Below are 18,758 nucleotides of genomic sequence, written 5' to 3' on the forward strand. Positions count from 1 at the left end.
ATACATGTATTCTTTACATTGGATATTGTATTACAGTCCTCCTTACAGGAAATGAAATAGTTTAGCACTCTTAGCATTAGCATTCCTAGATTGGTGTCTATAGCTACCGTTTTAAAATGTATAACCTGAAAATGAAGTTAATTTTGCATTAATAAGAGCACACCATGATCTATGTAAAAAGACTGTCCATTTGGTGTATTTTTTTAAAAGAGAAAGCACTTTCATATTAACAAGTAGCATGTGTATGAATTTTAGATTTTCATATTTGTTGTGTCTGTATTCAGTGAAGTAAAATTGAACATTCAAATGTTTGTTGATGGCAACATTAACTGTTAAATTAAAGCACCTTATACTCTGCTGCTTAAACTTGCTTGTAATTGCACCTTTGTTACCTGCACATTTTCACATAGAATATTGTTGTTAACATTGCCTCGTGTGGGTCTGGATGGAAGGTTAGTGGGCCTACAGGATCATTTATTTATAATGTTTATATTACAATAATATATTGTAGACCAGTTGTAAGTTCATTTCTTTACAAATAAAAGCCTCTTCCATTTGGCTGGTCTATTGAATAATTTCTTTTTTTAAGTTTATGAGGGCTTTGAAATAGTTACAAATTTGCCTATTTGAAATCTGCAGAGTGTAAATCTTTACTAATGAAGTACAATATATTTTAAAGTATCTCAGTCCTGGGGCACTCCTGGGTGGCTCAGTCGGTTAAGCATCTGACTCTTCATTTCAGCTCAGGTCATGATGTCCCAGTTCACGAGCTCAAGCCCTGCATCGGGGTCTCTTCTGACAGTGCAGAACCTGCTTAGGATTGTCTCCCTCTCTCTCTGCCCCTCCCCCGCTTGCTCTCTATTTCTCTCTCTCAAAAAATAAATATAGTTAAAAAACTTTATTAAAAAAAAGTATCTCAGTCCTATGTAATGGCGAATTAGAAAGTGGTATACTTAGTAACACCGAGAAGGGACCAAATTCAGAAACTGTGACAGATTAAACAAAATCTGTAACAAAGTGACTTCAGATGATTCTGCCATTTGGATTGATTTACTCTAGCAGTTCTCAAGAGGGGGGCAATTCTGCCCACCAGGGTAAGTTTGGCAGTGTCTGGAGACATTTTGATTGGCATCTAGTGGGCAAAGAGAAGGGGTGCTGCTAAATATCCTACGATGCACAGGGCAGTCTCCAACAAAAAGTTACCCGACCCAAAACGTGAATAGTGCTGAGGATAAGGAGCCCTCCTTTACTTTTACGGTGTGATACACTGCCAATGTGATTATGATTTGACATGCAAGTATGTGACATACAAGTTATAAATGAAAATGAGTCTGGTATGTCATGGAAAGAGACCTAGTCACTACTCCCAATTCTGTAAGGTGAGCAACTAAAACTTTTCTTCCAGGATTATCTGCATTAAGAACAGAGATCATTTTTTTTCTTCAATTACGTAAATTTAAATTGAGCTACTCTCTCTTCCCCTTATGTTAAAGAATATTTATATCAAATAATTTTCACAAAATGATCTTGATTTTCTTGCTCTGAATTTAATAAAAGTGTTTAGTTACATTTGTATGTTACTGGCAGTGAATCTCGGATTTACATAACAGTTTGCATCCAGTAATTTTTTGGGTAACACAGATCAGTATTACTGGCCAAATATTAACTCGTTTCACTTCTTTGCTAAATTAGTATTTGCAACATGCAGTGTTCCAGAACAGGCATAAACATTTTTCTTGGAATTATTTTGTTTTTAATACCATAGCCCCAAAAGACACATTGTGAAAAGGTATGAAAGTTGGGGCTGGAGGCATGGGGTGGGGGGCAGTTTCAGTTCAATCTTTGTATGTCCGGAGTCATCATTCTTTCCCATTTGTAAAATTATGATTCTTATTGTAGTTGTCAGTTTGAATTAGTTTTCACATGGCAACATTAACAAATTATTATTGATATAGGCTTTTCAATTTGCTCAAGATTATGAATTGTAAGTGGAATGAAGCAGCATTTCCAGTTGACGAAAGGATCCGCAGGTAATGCAACGTCTCTCAAATTAAGCTTGTGACAATTAAACCAGTAAACTGTGGCAATGAGAAAACTATTGACAAAGTACAACCACGGAATGTTCATCTCAATATATGCTGGAATCTGTACTTTAAGTAGAAGGATAATTACTTGAAGTAGTACAAATGGTAGCCAGGTACCGAGAAAACAGATAATGAACTTGGGCAAGAGTGTTTTCTTAGAGCTCAGAGTATAACTAGAATGGGAAGAAAAGGGAAAATATAGGATAGTCTCATTCATATAGGAAGTCATCCTAACAGCCTGCACCAAGGCAATCACTTCTGACCAAGAGGTTATAAAAGCCATAAATAAAATCATCACCATGGAAAATGACAGCCAGTAACTCTGAATGCTAATGTAGAAAGGACATTGATAAGAATAAACACTCTGTGCCTTCAGGCTTTGATAGATACCTGGATCCCTCAAAACATAAGCAAGGACTGAAATCCAAATTAAAATTACTGTAAAGAAATAAAATATTTTTTGACACTTCAATGCAAGCTTTGGAGTTTTAGAGAAATTCAGGTAATAATCTATACAAGCTATCAGGAAAACCGGATAATGCAAAAAACCGTAAGTAAATGAAATAATTTGAGTAAGTAGGCAGATGTGGTATTTAGTAAACCTAACGCCTAAAAGTACAAAATCTCTGTAGTAGTATATAATGGAAATGTTTACTAGAAGTAAAAAATCAATGAATGCTAGTGAAAAGCAAAAATACTCCATAAAATTGTGACAGGTGTTTTTTCTTCTCATTCCTAGTGTGAGGGTATTTAGTAACACTTTCCCAAGTATTATCAAGAATAGCAGACAGTTACCATCTAGGGACCGATTTGCTTGACGTAACTGGTACTGAAAAGAGCAGTTCCCGGAAGAAAGAGCAGTCATGTTTTTAGTTGAACTGCAGAAGGCCTGCTGAAATACACACAACAAAACACTGCTTCACTTTATTTTCCATCCCTGTAAAGAAAAATGGAAAGAAAACCTTGATGCTACGTCTAATTTAAACCTTTCAAAGCAAGCACCTCTAGTCTCAAAGAACATATTTAATCCAGTCATTTTCCCAAAAAAATTACAGGTGACCCTTGAACAAGAAGGGGGGTAGGGGTGTTGATCCCCGGTACAGTGAAAAATCTGTGTGTAACTTTCAGCTCCACCAGAACTTCACTCCTAATAGCCTACTGCTGACTGGAAGCCTTACTGACAAGTCAGTGAACATGTATTTTGTAGGTTTTATATATATCATATACTATATTCTTAGAGTAAAGCTAGTGAAAAGGTTAGGAAAATCATAAAATACATTTACAGTACTGCACTGTATCTATTGAAAAAAAATCAACACGTAAATGGACCTTTGCACATCAAATCTGTGTTGTTCAAGGGTCAACTGTAAATATATAAATAGGAATTTAAATTTCTCACAATACAGAATATGATCAAGAAGAATTAATGTGTATACTTTGTTCATTTTTTTTTTTTTTTGAGACCAGGATGGTCCAGAACTTCTAAGATCTCTAACCAAAATGTTATATAAAAATTACTCAACTTCTAGAAAAGTACAGGTTTTAGTTACTTGTAGAGAGAAGTAGAAAACGAATCTACCAGAGACAAAAACAGGCTTAAAACAGCAACCTGATAGTAATACTCAGAACAATCATTGATGGCTGTTAACCCAGTCTCACTCTGAGTCCAGACAATGAACATTACCCCCGCTCAACTTTTTGTGTTTTTGTTAGTAAAATTTAGGATAGCAATTTTCAAAGCTTTTTGGCTGCAGGATCATCATTCTGACACTCAAAGATATAAAACAGTAAAGCTGAAAATGATGGGGACACAGATAAAGGGAAGAATGATACAAGATTTATCTTTGGACATGACAAAGATCACGTTATGGCACTTGGACAGACAAGACAAAGAATCCGGGGAAGGAACAGGGGCTGAGAACATTAAGAAATGCTAGGTAAAGGCAAGGGAATAGGAGTTGAGGCTTGAGTGATTAAGGCATTTGGTGGCAGGAAAAAGAGAAGATGAAAAAGAAAGGTCAGAGGGGAAGAATGGAAGGAGGGGCATCTGGATGGCTCAGCTCATGGAGCATGCAACTCGATCTTGGAGTTGTGAGTTCGAGCCCAACATTGGGTGTAGAAATTACTCCAAATGAAATGAAATAAAAATAAAATGGAAGGAAATTCGAGGAATTTATCATAAAAAAACACGACCAAAATTTCTCTAAGACTGTTCCACCACAATGTTTATATAAACAACAAAACAAAAACAGTAACAAACCCACACATAAATGCCAACAATTGGAGATGAGTTAAAAATGATGCATGGCACAGGGCACCTAGGTGGCTCAGTCGGTTAAGCGTCCGACTTCGGCTCAGGTCATTATCTCGCAGTTTGTGAGTTCAAGCCTTGCGTCGGGCTCTGTGCTGACAGCTCAGATCCTGGAGCCTGCTTTGGATTCTGTGTCTCCCTCTCTCTGCCCCTCCCCCACTTATGCTCTGTCTCTCTGTCTCTCAAAAATAAATAAACATTAAAACAAAATTTAAAAAAATGATACATGGCACATCCTAATAATGTACTATTATGCAGTTATTAAAACTGCTTCTCGGGATAGGAGGAAGTTTTGACTCTTCCTCTTCTATAACTTGTTAAATGTTAACCTTATGAATTTGTTACATGTTAAAAATAAATTTCTACAGAATGTTTAAGTGAATTGCAGTTTACAAAATTGTGCAGCAACATATCATCTAATTATTAAGACGTTATACAGAAAGTGACTAAAAGAGTACACATCGAGTATTTATAGTGTTATAGGTTTCTCTGAATTTCTCAAACTTCAAGGAAAATAGTAAGGGAACACCAAGCCTGAAAAGTAAAAAACAAAAAACTCAATGTGCCTAAAACCAGTTAAATGATGATTAAATAATTTCAAGGGAGTAGTTGAGGATATTATCTGAGGGTAAAGAAAAAAATCCGTGTGAGAGAAGGCGATCAGTTCTTTGGACAGACTGAACCCTAACTTGAGTCTTTCCACGTTTGAGTAGAGAGTTCCAGTGATTTCTTCAGCTTCCGTGTTCGTCTTTTCATTGTCCCAACTTTAGCAAGAATCCTGCTGAGTGTGGTTAGCCAGAATCTGACCTTCAATATCTGATGAAGTTCCTCATCCCGCACCATCCCCCAGTGATGATCTATCACTCTGGCCTGCCTTAGCAAGAATCCCTCCTTATCCCTGATGTTTCCTCAATAATACTCCTCTACTAACCTCCACCTTGCTCCCTGGCTATAAATTTCTACTATTCCTTGTTGCATTCAGAGTTGAGCCTAATCGCTACCCCACTGCAAAATCCCATTGTAGTGGTTGGTCCCTGCACCTAGTGCAAAGGTCCTGAGTAGAGTCTGCCTTAACATTCTTTAACAAGAGTCCTAAATTACTTTTTCTTGAACATAGTGTCATGGCTATAAATCTACCATGTTGTAAGATGACTTACTAAGATACACAAATTAGGTATTTACCCCCCCCCCCACACACACGTATATATATATATAAAGACAATTATAAAAAATCAGTTATACCTATTTTTATAAACATAGGTAGAAAAGAACCAATGAAATTCTTTTGTATGCTCAATTGTTTTCTATACTCAAATATATATAGTTTAAATCTATACAGTTTTAACTTGACCCTCTGCCAAAAAAGTTCCATTCAGATTTGATGTACAAAGGCAGAGAATCATAACTACCACCTTGACAAATGCCACTGGCCTTAAAAGTGGTGTTGCTTGGATAAGGAAACCCGGGTGGAACGATAAGAATATATGAAGTCGTTCTTGTGACAAGAGAAAATAAGGCTGTTTTAAAATAGCCAGTGTTGGGGTGCCGGGCTGGCTCAGTTGGTTAAGCATCCAAGTCTTGATTTTGGCTCAGGTTATAATCTCATGGTTCATTAGACTGAGCTCTGAGTTGGGCTCTGTGCTAAGCATGGAACCTGCTTAAGATTCCCTCTCCCTCTCCTTCTGCCCCTCCCCTGCTCACCCGTGTGTGCTCTCTGTCAAAGTTAAATAAACATGAGAAAAACATGGGCGGTGTTGGTTTAAAATGGGTGTGAAAAAGGTAAAAAGAGTAGGTTCATATTTAGACCCGTCTAAAAAAATATCTTTAGGGTAAAAGAATTACCTGTATAAAGTAGTTTTAACCTTTATAACTCATCCAAAATTAAACAGATTAAAGAATCCATGTTTAAGTGGTCAACATCCGAGGGATGTTTCCTGAGGTCCATTTCATCACTGGCTCTCAGAGAGGGGCCAACTGGAAGGACAGAGAAGCAGGCTAGTCTCTGGAGGAAGAAAGTAAGAAGGGATGATGAGGATAAAGATCAGTTGTAGCCACCAAGGTACTAGCCATGAACCTCTTCACAAGAGGACTGGAAGAACGAAGACAAGTTGGGTGTGTAAGAGAATCGTGAAGCTGAAAGAAACTAGAGAGGAGGGGGGAAAAGGCCCTGGTTAGATACGCAACTTGAGGCAATAAAAAGCAGCTGAAAGAAGTCTATCGGAACACCGGGTTTTAGTCATTTTATGATGGTCCCTGAACATAGTGATTGTGGAAACGAATCAAAACTTTCTCATACCAATTTTGTGTCCCACTTCCCCCATGAACCACTAAAAAGGTATTCAAAATTGCAGTATTTTGTTCTTTAAACCTCCCAAGCAAGACAAAAATCCTCTGATAGGCTACCTGTCCTGAATTTTCCCTTGAAAAAATGTCCACATGAACTGCAGGGATCCAGAGATTTGTAAGATACGGCTCTTTTCCTGAATGACTTTTTAAACTATTTATGAATTAATTCATATGCTTCATATACAATGTAAATAGTTAATGTGGAAGTCCTTTTTAAGGCATCTTTGGGTTTGCACTGCAACCTGGCTAGTTTGGAAGAATTAGCAGGGCCGGAGGGAAACAAACCATGATTTCTTTTCACTGATCCGGTCTCTGGGTTCCTATTTAAAACCCAGTTAATTCTTAACACTACACAACACTTGACATACTCACTCTGCTTCCTCTAGTAGGTCTTTCTTGGCTGACAGTCTTCCAATTTCAATTTTACTGCCTTCGGTGATCTTACTCTTGGTACCGGGCATACCAGTGTGAACAAGCTCTGTGTGAAAGATAGAAAACAAAAATAACCATCATTAATAGCCGTCTTAATGGGAGTTCAATGTCATCTACTGGCTCTAGTTCTCTGCTTAGAAAAACTATAACTTTCTGTGGCATTAGAGGCAGTAATTAACTGCTTATATTCTTTTTTTTCCAGGAAAAGGAAGAAAGGGGATACATTTAGGTTGAAGTCTCCCAAAGACCCTGAGATATGTGTACACGTAACATGGCACCTATTTGATAAAACCTTGTTTGCACCGCAGTGTTCGCTCCCGGGCTTCAGAGTCCAAACCAGAAGTTCTCCAACTGTTTGGTTTCAGGACCTTTTGACACTTGTTGCATATTAACATAAGGAACATTTTTTTTTGTAATGAAAGATTACTGTATTTTACCAAACAAAAAGATTTAGTGAGCAGAGTAGCATTTTTTTTTCACATTTCACAGATTGCTCTGGTTAGTCTAGCTCAATAGCAGGCTGCTCAATTATCTACATTTAATCAGTTGCAATATCGTACATCATGTAGCTTTTACAAAGTCCTGTGTACATTCATGAGAGTTTGAGAGTAAAATAAAAAAGGTGTATACGTGATATTATAATCAAATAGTTGCACCATGCAATCTCAGAAAAGCTTGACAGAATGATTTGCATTAAACAGCAGTATGCGAAGGGGAGCAGGATTAACATCCCGGTCTACTCTCATACAGAAAATGGAACTGGCACTGTAGTTAGATTTGCTGAAACCAATGAACGGAGGCAAGCCTCTGGCTAAATAACGAATGTATTGAGCCTTGTCCAGGGGTTTATATACCTTCCGCCTTCCCCTTACAATAATCACGGAAGGTATAGATTTTTCCCCATGGGGAAAGAGGCTCAGGTGTTAATAAGCACATTTTCTGGCTGGATGACTGATAAAAGTGGGAGCGGACAGTAAGCTACATTATGGCTCAACTCACAACTGGAAATGTAAAAAGGGACCCAATTTATGTACATGAAAAAGCTTTCTGAAAAGGTGACATCCAAGTAAAAGTGACTGTGTTGATTACTGGTACCCAAAGGACCGTAACTAACTGATCTACTTGGATAATGTAATTTTATTCTTCTGAAAAGTAAATAAACTTTTCAAGATACGGTCCTTACTTGATATGTCAAAATTCAGTGAAAAAAACAAAATGTCATTTGACTCTGACAACTTTTGAAGAAACCGATGTTTTTATTCATTTACATGGTATAATTCAATATAGAAAGAAAATGCAGAAAATAAAAGTTTTTACTTGTTTTTTTAAAAATAGGTAATATAATTTACACGGTATAAAACTCAACAGAAGTGTCTGCTGTAAAAATTATTCATCCTGCCCACCCTCACCCCCAACTGATCACTGTCCAGTACAGTTCCCTCCCTAGATAATACCATGGTTACCAGTTACTTGTGTACATTTCAGAGATACTCTAAAGCAAGGTTTTAAAAATGTGAAATTTTCATGTAGCAAAGGATTCTTGATTTGCCCTTTCACAGGTCTCATTCACATACTTATAAAATGTTAGAGCTGCAAAGGTAGAACAAAATATGAATCACATATGAATCAAATATGAATCAGATCACAGGAGTAATTCCCACCAACCCCAAACATAAGATTGGCCATGAAGAAGGTCAGAAAGGCCAGGCAGGAATACAGGAAGTAGGTAGGGATTATCTCACAGAATGAGAAGTAATCTCTATTTTTTCCTGGAGTATAGAATTACAGTATTCACTCCTACCTACTCCTCGGCTTCTAGGCCCACAGAAAGATTTCACTTCTTTGTTACGATTAGCCTGTGAAGTGGCTATTTCTGGCTAAAGGGCTATGAGGCCAAAGCATTTAATTGCAGAGAACCCCCTTCGGTGTTCTCTTCTGCCATAGGGAATATAAAGGCCGTGTGTTCCAGATGGTAATAGCTCAAGATGGTGAAGCCTCTGTCGACGTGGGTCCTTGAGTGACTGTGTGGAGCAAAGCCCCTGATGATTCACAGTGAATGTATGGTGCGGGCAAGAAATAAAAGTCTGTTGTGTTAAGCTGCAAGGATTTTGTGATTATTTGTTATGCCTTATCCTAATAAACGCAATTCCACATAATTTGAAATGTAACAGCATGTATTATTTGTATTATCAGAATTAAAAAAAAAACTATAGTAGAAAACAACTGTGAAAAGCAACATTGCAAATGTCAGAAAATTGGTAAGTAAAAATTCAGTTTTAATTTCCAATACATTAATTGCTTTTGCACTGTTTTTTCCCGATTTTCTTATGTTTGTCTATACATATTTCTTATATTTGGAAAAGAGGGTCTCAGTGACCTAAGTTTCTACCTTAAAAAAAGGGTGTGGGGTGCCTGGGTGGCTTAGTCTGCTAAGCGTCTTCTGATTTCTGCTCAGGTCGTGATCTTGTGGCTCATGAGTTCGAGCCCTGCATTGGCTCTGCACTGATCATGTGGCACCTGCTTGGGATTCTTGCCCTCTCTCCCTCTCAGAATAAATAAATAAACTTAAAAAAAAAAAAAAAGGTGAATTAAACCCAAAGTAAGCAATGGAAGGCTATAGAGAGCAGAAAATAATGGTGTTTATAATAAACAGAACAACCGATGAACCAAAAGCTGGCTCTTTGGAAAAACAACAACAATAAAATTGATAAAACTTCAGCCAAACTGAGCAAGAACCTACCAAACTTGAGAAAGAGATAACCTCACTACAGATCCTACAAACATTAAAAGGATAATAAGGGGGGGGGGGGGGGGGGCGCCTGGGTGGCTCAGTCAGTTAAGCGTCCGACTTCGGCTCAGGTCATGATCTCATGGTCCGTGAGTTCCAGCCCCGCGTCGGGCTCTGGGCTGACAGCTCAGAGCCTGGAGCCCATTTCAGATTCTGTATCTCCCTCTCTCTCTGCCCCTCCCCTGTTCATGCTCTGTCTCTCTCTGTCTCAAAAATAAATAAACGTTAAAAAAAAATTCAAAAAAAAAAGGATAATAAGGGACCGTTACAAATAATTTTAATAAATGAGGCAACTGTCATGAAACAAATTTCTGGAAGGACATTACCAAATCTCATTCAAAAAGATCCCTAACAATCTCTATTAAAGAAACTGATTTTGCACTTAAAAACCTTTCCAGAGGGGCACCTGGGTGGCTCAGTCAGTTAAGCGGCCGACTTCGGCTCAGGTCATGATCTTGTGGTCCGTGAGTTCGAGCCCCGTGTCGGGCTCTGTGCTGACAGCTCAGAGCCTGGAGCCTGTTTCAGATTCTGTGTCTCCCTCTCTCTGACCCTCCCCCGTTCATGCTCTGTCTCTCCCTGTCTCAAAAATAAATAAACGTTAAAAAAAAAAAAGTTAAAAAAAAAAAACCTTTCCAGAAAGAAAACCTACTAGGCTCAGATGTCTACACTGATGAATTCTACCAAACATTTAGGGAAGAAATACCAAACTTTAATATACCCTAATATCACAGCCAGTGAAAGCCTGGTTTAGCATTAGAAAATCAAGGGCACTTGGGTGGCTCAGTTGGTTAAGCATCAGACTCTTGGTTTTCAGCTTGGGTCATGATCTCACGGTTTCGTGAATTCGAGCCCTGCTCCATGCTGATAGTGCAGAACCTGCTTGGGATTCTCTGTCTCCCTCTGTCTCTGCCCCCACCCCACTCACTCTGTCTCTCTCAAAGAAGTAAACTTAAAAAAATCCTATTTCTATATATTAGTGATAAACCATTGAAAATGAAATAAAAACACTAATAGCATTACAAATATAAAACACTTAGTATACATTTGACAAAGCACATGCTGGTACAGTATTCTGAAAATTTTAAACAATACAGAAACAAAGATCTAAATCAGTGAAGACGTTTACCACACGTTACCAATAGTGACGGGGTGTTTACTTTTATAGAAGCACTCTAATGAGTGAATACGGAATAATAAAATTTGAAAATCACCATTCTGTAATTCCTGACGTATTAAATGGAGGCAGCCAATGATCATCAGTTATTTTTTTGCTGTTGAAACTGGCAAGGTGATTCTTTTTTGTTTTTTTTTAAAGAATATGTGATTTTATTAAAAAGAATTTTTTTTAATGTTTGTTTTTGAGAGTGAGACAGAACGTGAGTAGGGGAAGGGCAGAGACAGAGAAGGAGACTTAGAGTCCAAAGCACCCTCCAGGCTCCAAGCTGTCCGCACACAGCCCGATGGGGCTTGAACTCAAACCGTGAGATCATGAAGTCAGATGCTTAACCAACCCAGAAACCTGAGCCAAGGTCAGATGCTTAACCAACTGAGCCACCCAGGCACCCCTGGCAAACTGATTCTACAATTTGTAGGGAAATGTAAAGGACTGAGCAGAGCCAAAATAATCCTTAAGAACAACAAAGTTGGGGGACTTTACTACCTGATTTTAAGACTTGTTATAAAGGTACATAAAGAGGGAAGAGGAATAGTATCAGCATAAGGATAGTTCAATCAATCAATCAATGAAACAGAAGAGGCTCCAGGAACAGACCACACATTTATGGTCAACTGATTTTCAAAAAAAGTGCCAGGTAATTTAATGGGGGGAAAGGACAGCCTCTTCTAAAATTGGTGCTGGAAAGTGGATATCCATATGGGAAAACTTAACCCTTACACCACACCATACATAAAAATAAACTCAAAATGGATAAGACTAACTGTGGGTAGGGAGATAGGTTAAATAGGTGGTAGGGATTAAGGAGTACACTTGTGATGAGAACTGGGTGAGGTATGTAAGTGTTGAATCGCTTAAACACCTGAAACTAATATTACACTGTAATGTTAACTAGCTGGAATTTAAATAAAAACTTGGAAACAAAAGACTGTGGAAGTGAAATTGAAATATTCATAATAAATATGTGACTGACGACTTGAATCCAGAATGTAAAAGGACTCCTACAACTCAGTCAGACAATTAGCCCTTTAGAGAAATGGGCAAAAGATCTGAACGGACACATTAGATACCAATGGAAGTGAAAACCACAAGGAGACACCACTGCACACCCACTAGAATGGCAAAGTTTAAAAGACTGAGTATAGGTGTTGGCAAGGAACCTCTCAAACACTGCTCAATCCATTTGGAGCTTTCTTACAATGTTAAGCATTCAATCACCATTTCATCCACCAATCCGACTCCTAGCTATCCACCCAAGAGAAACAAAGACCTATGTCCACAAAACGTGGCCACAAATGTGTGCAGCAGCTTTGTTCACCAAGGGTCCACACTGGAAATGTTCCATATGAACATCAACAGGAGAATGGTAAACAAATTGTAGCATATCCATACAGCGCACGTCTCAGCAATAAAAAGGAATGCAGTATTGAGTGACACAGAAATACTGTATCTGCAGAGAGAAATCTCAGAAACACGCTGAATGGAAAGAACCCGACAGGAAAGAGTACGGACGGCATGTTCCCAATCATGCGGAATTCCAGAACAGCAAAACAAATCCATAAGGCCAGACAGACCATCAGTGGAAATCTGGGGCCAGGCTGGGGCAGAGGGGCACCAGGGAACTTTCCGTGGAGATGGAAATGTCCTTTATTTGGATTGGGGTGCTGGTTCAACAAGAGAATACATTTTCCAAGATTCAAACTCTACACTGAATATGAGAGTATTTTATTTATGTTTAAGGATGTTCATCTCACATTAGTGGATATACAAGTGAAAGCCTAGTGTTAAGTTATATATCCAACAATAAGAAATGGGCTACATAAATTATGATACGACTTCCAGTGAAAGATGGCATTTTGAATAAATGAAATTACCTCTACTCACTCTCATAATACCACTAAACTAACAAATTTAATTGGTACTTGATTCTAAAATGAATAAGCAGGGGCGCCGGGGGTGACTCAGTCGGTTAAGCGCTTGACCCTTGATTTCAGCTCAGGTCACATCATGATCTCAAGGTTCATGAGATCAAACCCCACGCCAGGCTCTGTGCTGACAGCGTGGAGCCTGCTTGGGATTCTCTTTCCCTCTATCCCTGTCCTTTCCCTGCTCGCATGGTCTCTCTCTCTCTCAAAACAAAAAATAAACATTAAGAAAAATAAAATGAACAAGGAAACGTCATTTTGTCATATGTGAGTACACCAGAAACCGAGTCACTATGTGTTTAAACTGGTAAAAACAGGAAAGAATCAAGCATTTTTTTTCTACCTTTTCTATACTAACTGTACTACTTGGTGAAAGAATAGTGATGGGGTGTTTACTTTTAGAGAAGCACTCTAATGAGTGAATATGGAATAATAAAATTTGAAAATCACCATTCTGTAATTCCTGATGTATTAAATGGAGGCAGCCAATGATCATCAGTAACTATTAACACCCAAAGGGAGAGATGGAAGGATGTACCACTACCTAAGAAGCAGACTTGCTAAAAACTTAGGACCTGACCAAGCCTGCAGATTCAACTACTTATTTACAAAAAAAAAAAAAAAAAATTAAAAACAAAAACCAGGACAAAAGAACACGTTGAATAACCCCATGAGATGCAATAAGCAAAATCCAGGCGGTGGTAAGCTCTATAAGACAAACAACTTGTATGTTCAATGCAATGTATCAATAACAAAAGATTAAAGGAGACTTCAGATGTATCAACGTGTAGAACTTACCTGAATTCAGTGAAACAAAGAATTACACTTATAGGACAACTGGAAATTTAGACCACTGCTGAGGAATTTGAAGGTATTAATGACTTATTAATTTTTGGTATCGTAACAATATTTTGTGATGGCTAAAATGTGTTCTCCCATGTTCAAAATTCTTAGGTTGAAGCCCCTAACTTCAGTACCTGAGAATGTAACTGTATTTGGATATGAGGCCTTTAAAGAGATAATCTTGAAATTATCTTAACTTATTAAACTATCTTAAATTATTCATCTTTAATCCAATCTGACTGGTATCTTTATAAGAAGAGATTTGGACACACACAAGAGACACCTGGACTGGATGCACATTGAGCAAATGCCATGCAAGGACATGCCAAGAAGGTGGCTATCTATAAGCCAAGAAGACAGGCCCCAGGAGAAACCAAATCTGTTGAGACCTTGATCTTGGCCAGTTTTTTTTTTTTTTTTAACATTTATTATTGAGAGAGGGACAAGAGCATGAGCAGGGGAGGGGCAGAGAGAGGAGGAGACACATAAACCAAAACAGGCTCCAGGCTCTGAGCTGTCAGCACAGAGACCAACGCGGGGCTTGAAATCACAAACTGTGAGATCATGACTTGAGCCAAAGTCAGATGCTTAACCGACTGAGCCACCTAGGTGCCCCTAAGCCAGTTTCTTTTTTTTTTTTTTTTTTTTTTTTTTTAATATATGAAATTTACTGTCAAATTGGTTTCCATACAACACCCAGTGCTCATCCCAAAAGGTGCCCTCCTCAATACCCATCACCCACCCTGCCCTCCCTCCCACCCCCCATCAACCCTCAGTTTGTTCTCAGTTTTTAACAGTCTCTAATGCTTTGGCTCTCTCCCACTCTAACCTCTATTTTTTTTTTTTTTTTTTTTTCCTTCCCCTCCCCCATGGGTTTCTGTTATGTTTCTCAGGATCCACATAAGAGTGAAACCATATGGTATCTGTCTTTCTCTGTATGGCTTATTTCACTTAGCATCACACTCTCCAGTTCCATCCATGTTGCTACAAAAGGCCATATTTCATTTTTTCTCATTGCCACGTAGTATTCCATTGTGTATATAAACCACAATTTCTTTATCCATTCATCAGTTGATGGACATTTAGGCTCTTTCCATAATTTCCTAAGCCAGTTTCTAATACGTCGTTATGGCAGCCCTAAACAACTTAATATGGTAATTAAAAAAATAAAAATATATCCTGGGGCATCTGGATGGCTCAGTCAGTTAACCGTTCTATTTTGGCTCAGGTCATAATCCTAATGGTTCATGAGTTTGAGCCCCACATTGGGCTCTGGGATTCAGATCCTCTGTCCCTCCGCTCTCTCTGTCCTTTCTGCCCGCATTCGCTCTTTCAAAAATCAATGAACATTTGGGGCACCTGGGTGGTTCAGTCTGGGCTGACAGCTCAGAGCCTGAAGCCTGCTTCAGATTCTGTCCCCACCGCCCCGCACCTCCCCCACTCGCACTCTCTCTCTCTCTCAGAAATAAACATTAAATTTTCTTTTAATTTTTAAATAAAAATATATCCTAAAATATTTACAGATGAAATATTGTTCTCTGTAATTTGCTAAACATAACACTATGCGTTTGGCTGGAGTGAGGGTTGATGGGAGTGTAGATGGAGCAGGATTGACCATAAATTAATGATTATTTACTTGTATGTATCTTTGAAATGTTTCATGAATTAAAAAAATATTTTTTTCATGTTCATTCATTTTTGAGAGACAGAGCATGAGCAGGGGAGGGGAGGAGAGAGAGGGAGACACAGACTCAGAAGCATGTTCCAGGCTTTGAGCCATCAGCACAGAGCCCAATGTGGGGCTCAAACTCATGAACCATGAGGTCATGACCTCAGCCGAAGTTGGACACTTAACTAATTGAGCCACCCAAGTACCCCTTTCATGAATTTTTTTAAAAGACCAAAACCTCCAAGGACAAAGGTATTTGATAGTAGACATGGGGGTGGCGTTGGGGGGGGGGGGGGAAGCCCAGACACTGGAAAATGAACGGCTGAATGGTAAATGACTTAGCATCTTGCGACATACAAAGTAAGGTCTGAGGAGGAGAGGTGTAATAAGCATCACCTAGGACCTTGTTATAAATACAAAATCTCAGGCTCCAACTTGGACCTGCTGAATCAAGCTGAATCTTTATTTTATTTTTATTATTTTTTTTTTAACATTTATTCATTATTTTTGAGAGACAGAGTGTGAGTGGGGCAGGGGCAGAGAGAGGGAGACACAAAATCCAAAGCAGGCTCCGGGCTCCGAGCTGCCAGCACAGAGCCCCACGCCGGCTCGAACTCATGAACCATGAGATCATGACCTGAGCTGAAGTCGGATGCTCAACCGACTGAACCACCCAGGCGCCCTAAGCTGCATTTTTAATAAAATCCTCAAATGAACCACATATACTGATAACAGACTGAGGACAGCTAGCAGTGGTGCAGGCACAGTGGAAACCTCAGGGCCCCTCAAAAGACTCAAGAACTGTTGGCTCAGGTAACTTTGGAAAGGGATGTAAAGATGGGGTTAAAAACTAGAGGACTATTTACAAATGAAAGAAACAATTGGATCCCAGATCCCTTCACGGACTCAGTGCAACAGACGACTGTCTCCATGGTCTCTGGAGTCTGGAAGGAGTTGAGAATGGAGGGATACCATGTTAAAAACACAAGAGATCAAGGAAAAATACACACATTAAAAGTTTGAGACCTCGGGGTGCCTGGGTGGCTCAGTTGGTTAAGCGCAGACTTCGGCTCAGGTCATGATCTCACTGTTCTTGAGTTCAAGCCCCACATCAGGCTCTGTGCTGACAGCTCAGAGCTTGGAGACTGCTTCAGATTCTGTGTCTCCCTCTCTCTCTGCTCCTTCCCCACTCGTGGTCTGTCTCTGTCTCTCAAAAATCAACAAACATATGGGGCACCTGGGTGGCTCAGTCAGTTGAGTGTCTGACTTCAGCTCAGGTCATGATCTCGTGGTTCGTGAGTTCAAGCCCCGCATTGGGCTCTGTGCTGACAGCTTGGAGCCTGGAGCTGCTTCAGATTCTCTGTGTGTGTGTGTGTGTGTGTGTGTGTGTGTGTGTGTGTCTCTCTCTGTCCCTCCCTTTTCATGCTCTCTCAAAAATAAATAGTAAAACATTAAAAAAATTGTTTTAAATAAACAAACATTAAAAAAAAAAAGCAGGGGCACCTGGGTGGCTCAGTTGGTTAAGCGTCCGACTTCAGCTCAGGTCACGATCTCACGGTCTGTGAGTTCGAGCCCCGCGTCGGGCTCTGTGCTGACAGCTCAGAGCCTGGACCCTGCTTTAGATTCTGTGTCTCCCTCTCTCTCTGCCCCTTCCCCGCTCATGCTCTGTGTCTCTCTGTCTCAAAAATAAGTAAAAACATTAAAAAAAATTAAAAACAAAAAAAAAGTTTAGACCTCTCTAGCCTTCTATTCCCCATTTGGATTTTAGGAATACTACTATCACAAAAAATATCTAACGATACTGACCTTGAATCTTCCCTAGGGAAACATCCTAGATAATTCACAGAAAATCTCTATTAATGAGATGTCAACCCACAAGGAGAAAAAAAGACAACTTGGAGGAAACAGACACAATCAATGTTAGAAGAAAACTTTATTTAGAAACTCATTGTTTTCAGGGAGAAAATACTGCGTCCATTAAAACAAAAAGACAGGCTTTTAAAACAACAAGAAAACAAAAAAGTGCTTTTGGAAAATAAAAATATGATCAAGGCAGAGAGGAGTTAAGATGGCAGAGCAGCATGGATATCCTCAGCTTTTCTCATCCCTGAAACACAGCCAGATCAGCACCAAACCATTTTGAACACCTACGAAATTTATCTGAGGAGGGGCGCCTGGGTGGCTTGGTCGGTTAATCGTCTGACTTCGGCTCAGGTCATGATCTCACGGTCCATGAGTTCGAGCCCCGTGTCAGGCTCTGTGCTGACAGCTCAGAGCCTGGAGCCTGTTTCAGATTCTGTGTCTCCCTCTCTCTCTGCTCCTCCCCTGTTCATGCTCTGTTTCTGTCTCAAAAATAAAATAAACGTTAAAAAAAATTTAAAAAAAAATTAAAATTAAAAAACAAAAAAGAAATTTATCTGAGGATTAACACAACAATCTGCATAACCTGAGCTACAGAACATGACAGGTACAGGATGCAGAGAGGTCAACCGGGGGAGAGAAAAGCCTCTGAGGGTAGGGAGCCGTTTTTGTGGAGAAGACAGTGAAAGGGAAAAGGAGGGAGTGTGGTGCATCGGGACTGTGCAAGAAAAGCACTCCCCCAAGGGGCGCCTGGGGGGCTCAGTCAGTTGAGCGGTTGACTGCGTCTCACGTCAAGAGCCCGCGGTTTGTGAGTTTGAACCCCACATCTGTCTCTGTGCTGACAACTCAGAGCCTGGAATCTGCTTCAGATTCTGTGTCTCTCTCCCCACCCCTCCCCTAGTTGTACTCTGTATCTGTCTCTCTCAAAAATAAATTAAAAAGTTAAAAAAGAAAAAAGAAAAGCACTCCCTCAAAAGCAGCTAGAGAAAGGGTGAAAACACTCACAGGGGACTGAACAAGAAATCTGTTCCCCAAAACCACTGATGGGGAGAAAGGAGAGGGTTTCAATTCCACCAGAATTCTATAAACAGTGGAGGGCAGAGTCTGAAGTTTTGGAGCTCAGTGCCTGGCAGCGCTCTGGTGAGGAGGTACGGCGAATCTCCAGGAGCAGGCAGCAAGGTCTGAGGGGTACATGTACCACACAGGGAGAAGTGGTTCCCCTACTTGGAGTGCATTTGGTGGAGGCCATAAAGCCTCCCCACAGGCAAAGATCCCAGCAGACCCCGGAGAGCAGCCACGTTTGCTGGTATTGGGACAAAGATGCCA

At 39.6% G+C, this 18,758-nt stretch overlaps 2 protein-coding genes across 7 annotated transcripts in view; one reads left to right on the plus strand and one right to left on the minus strand.

Moving 5' to 3' along the window:
- PHC3 (polyhomeotic homolog 3) overlaps window positions 1-9,343 on the plus strand; it is a 90,810-nt gene extending 81,467 nt beyond the window's left edge. Inside the window, exons 17-18 of one of the 2 annotated variants that reach the window (XR_009612180.3) lie at window positions 1,956-2,030; window positions 7,376-9,343. The gene's annotated coding sequence lies outside the window, so the exon portion shown is untranslated. Of the gene's footprint in view, window positions 1-1,955; window positions 2,376-7,375 lie in introns of those variants that run through there. The other variant, XR_009612179.2, reaches the window with a different exon arrangement.
- Window positions 1-18,758, minus strand: part of GPR160 (G protein-coupled receptor 160) — a 91,333-nt gene that overhangs the window by 32,839 nt on the left and 39,736 nt on the right. For 3 of the 5 annotated variants that reach the window (XM_060639200.3, XM_060639201.3, XM_078432171.2), the window contains 2 exons: window positions 7,114-7,219; window positions 175-3,021 (listed from right to left, as the gene is read on the minus strand). In XM_060639200.3, coding sequence (XP_060495183.2) covers window positions 1,933-2,949 — 1,017 coding nt within the window. In that variant the 5' untranslated portion in view covers window positions 2,950-3,021; window positions 7,114-7,219 and the 3' untranslated portion in view covers window positions 175-1,932. Of the gene's footprint in view, window positions 1-174; window positions 3,022-6,237; window positions 6,398-7,113; window positions 7,220-18,758 lie in introns of those variants that run through there. The other 2 variants (XM_060639196.3, XR_013549769.1) reach the window with 2 other exon arrangements.

The sequence above is a fragment of the Panthera onca genome, chromosome C2 (genome assembly GCF_046562875.1).
Source record: "Panthera onca isolate mPanOnc1 chromosome C2, mPanOnc1 haplotype 2, whole genome shotgun sequence".
Classification (NCBI taxonomy): domain Eukaryota; kingdom Metazoa; phylum Chordata; class Mammalia; order Carnivora; family Felidae; genus Panthera; species Panthera onca.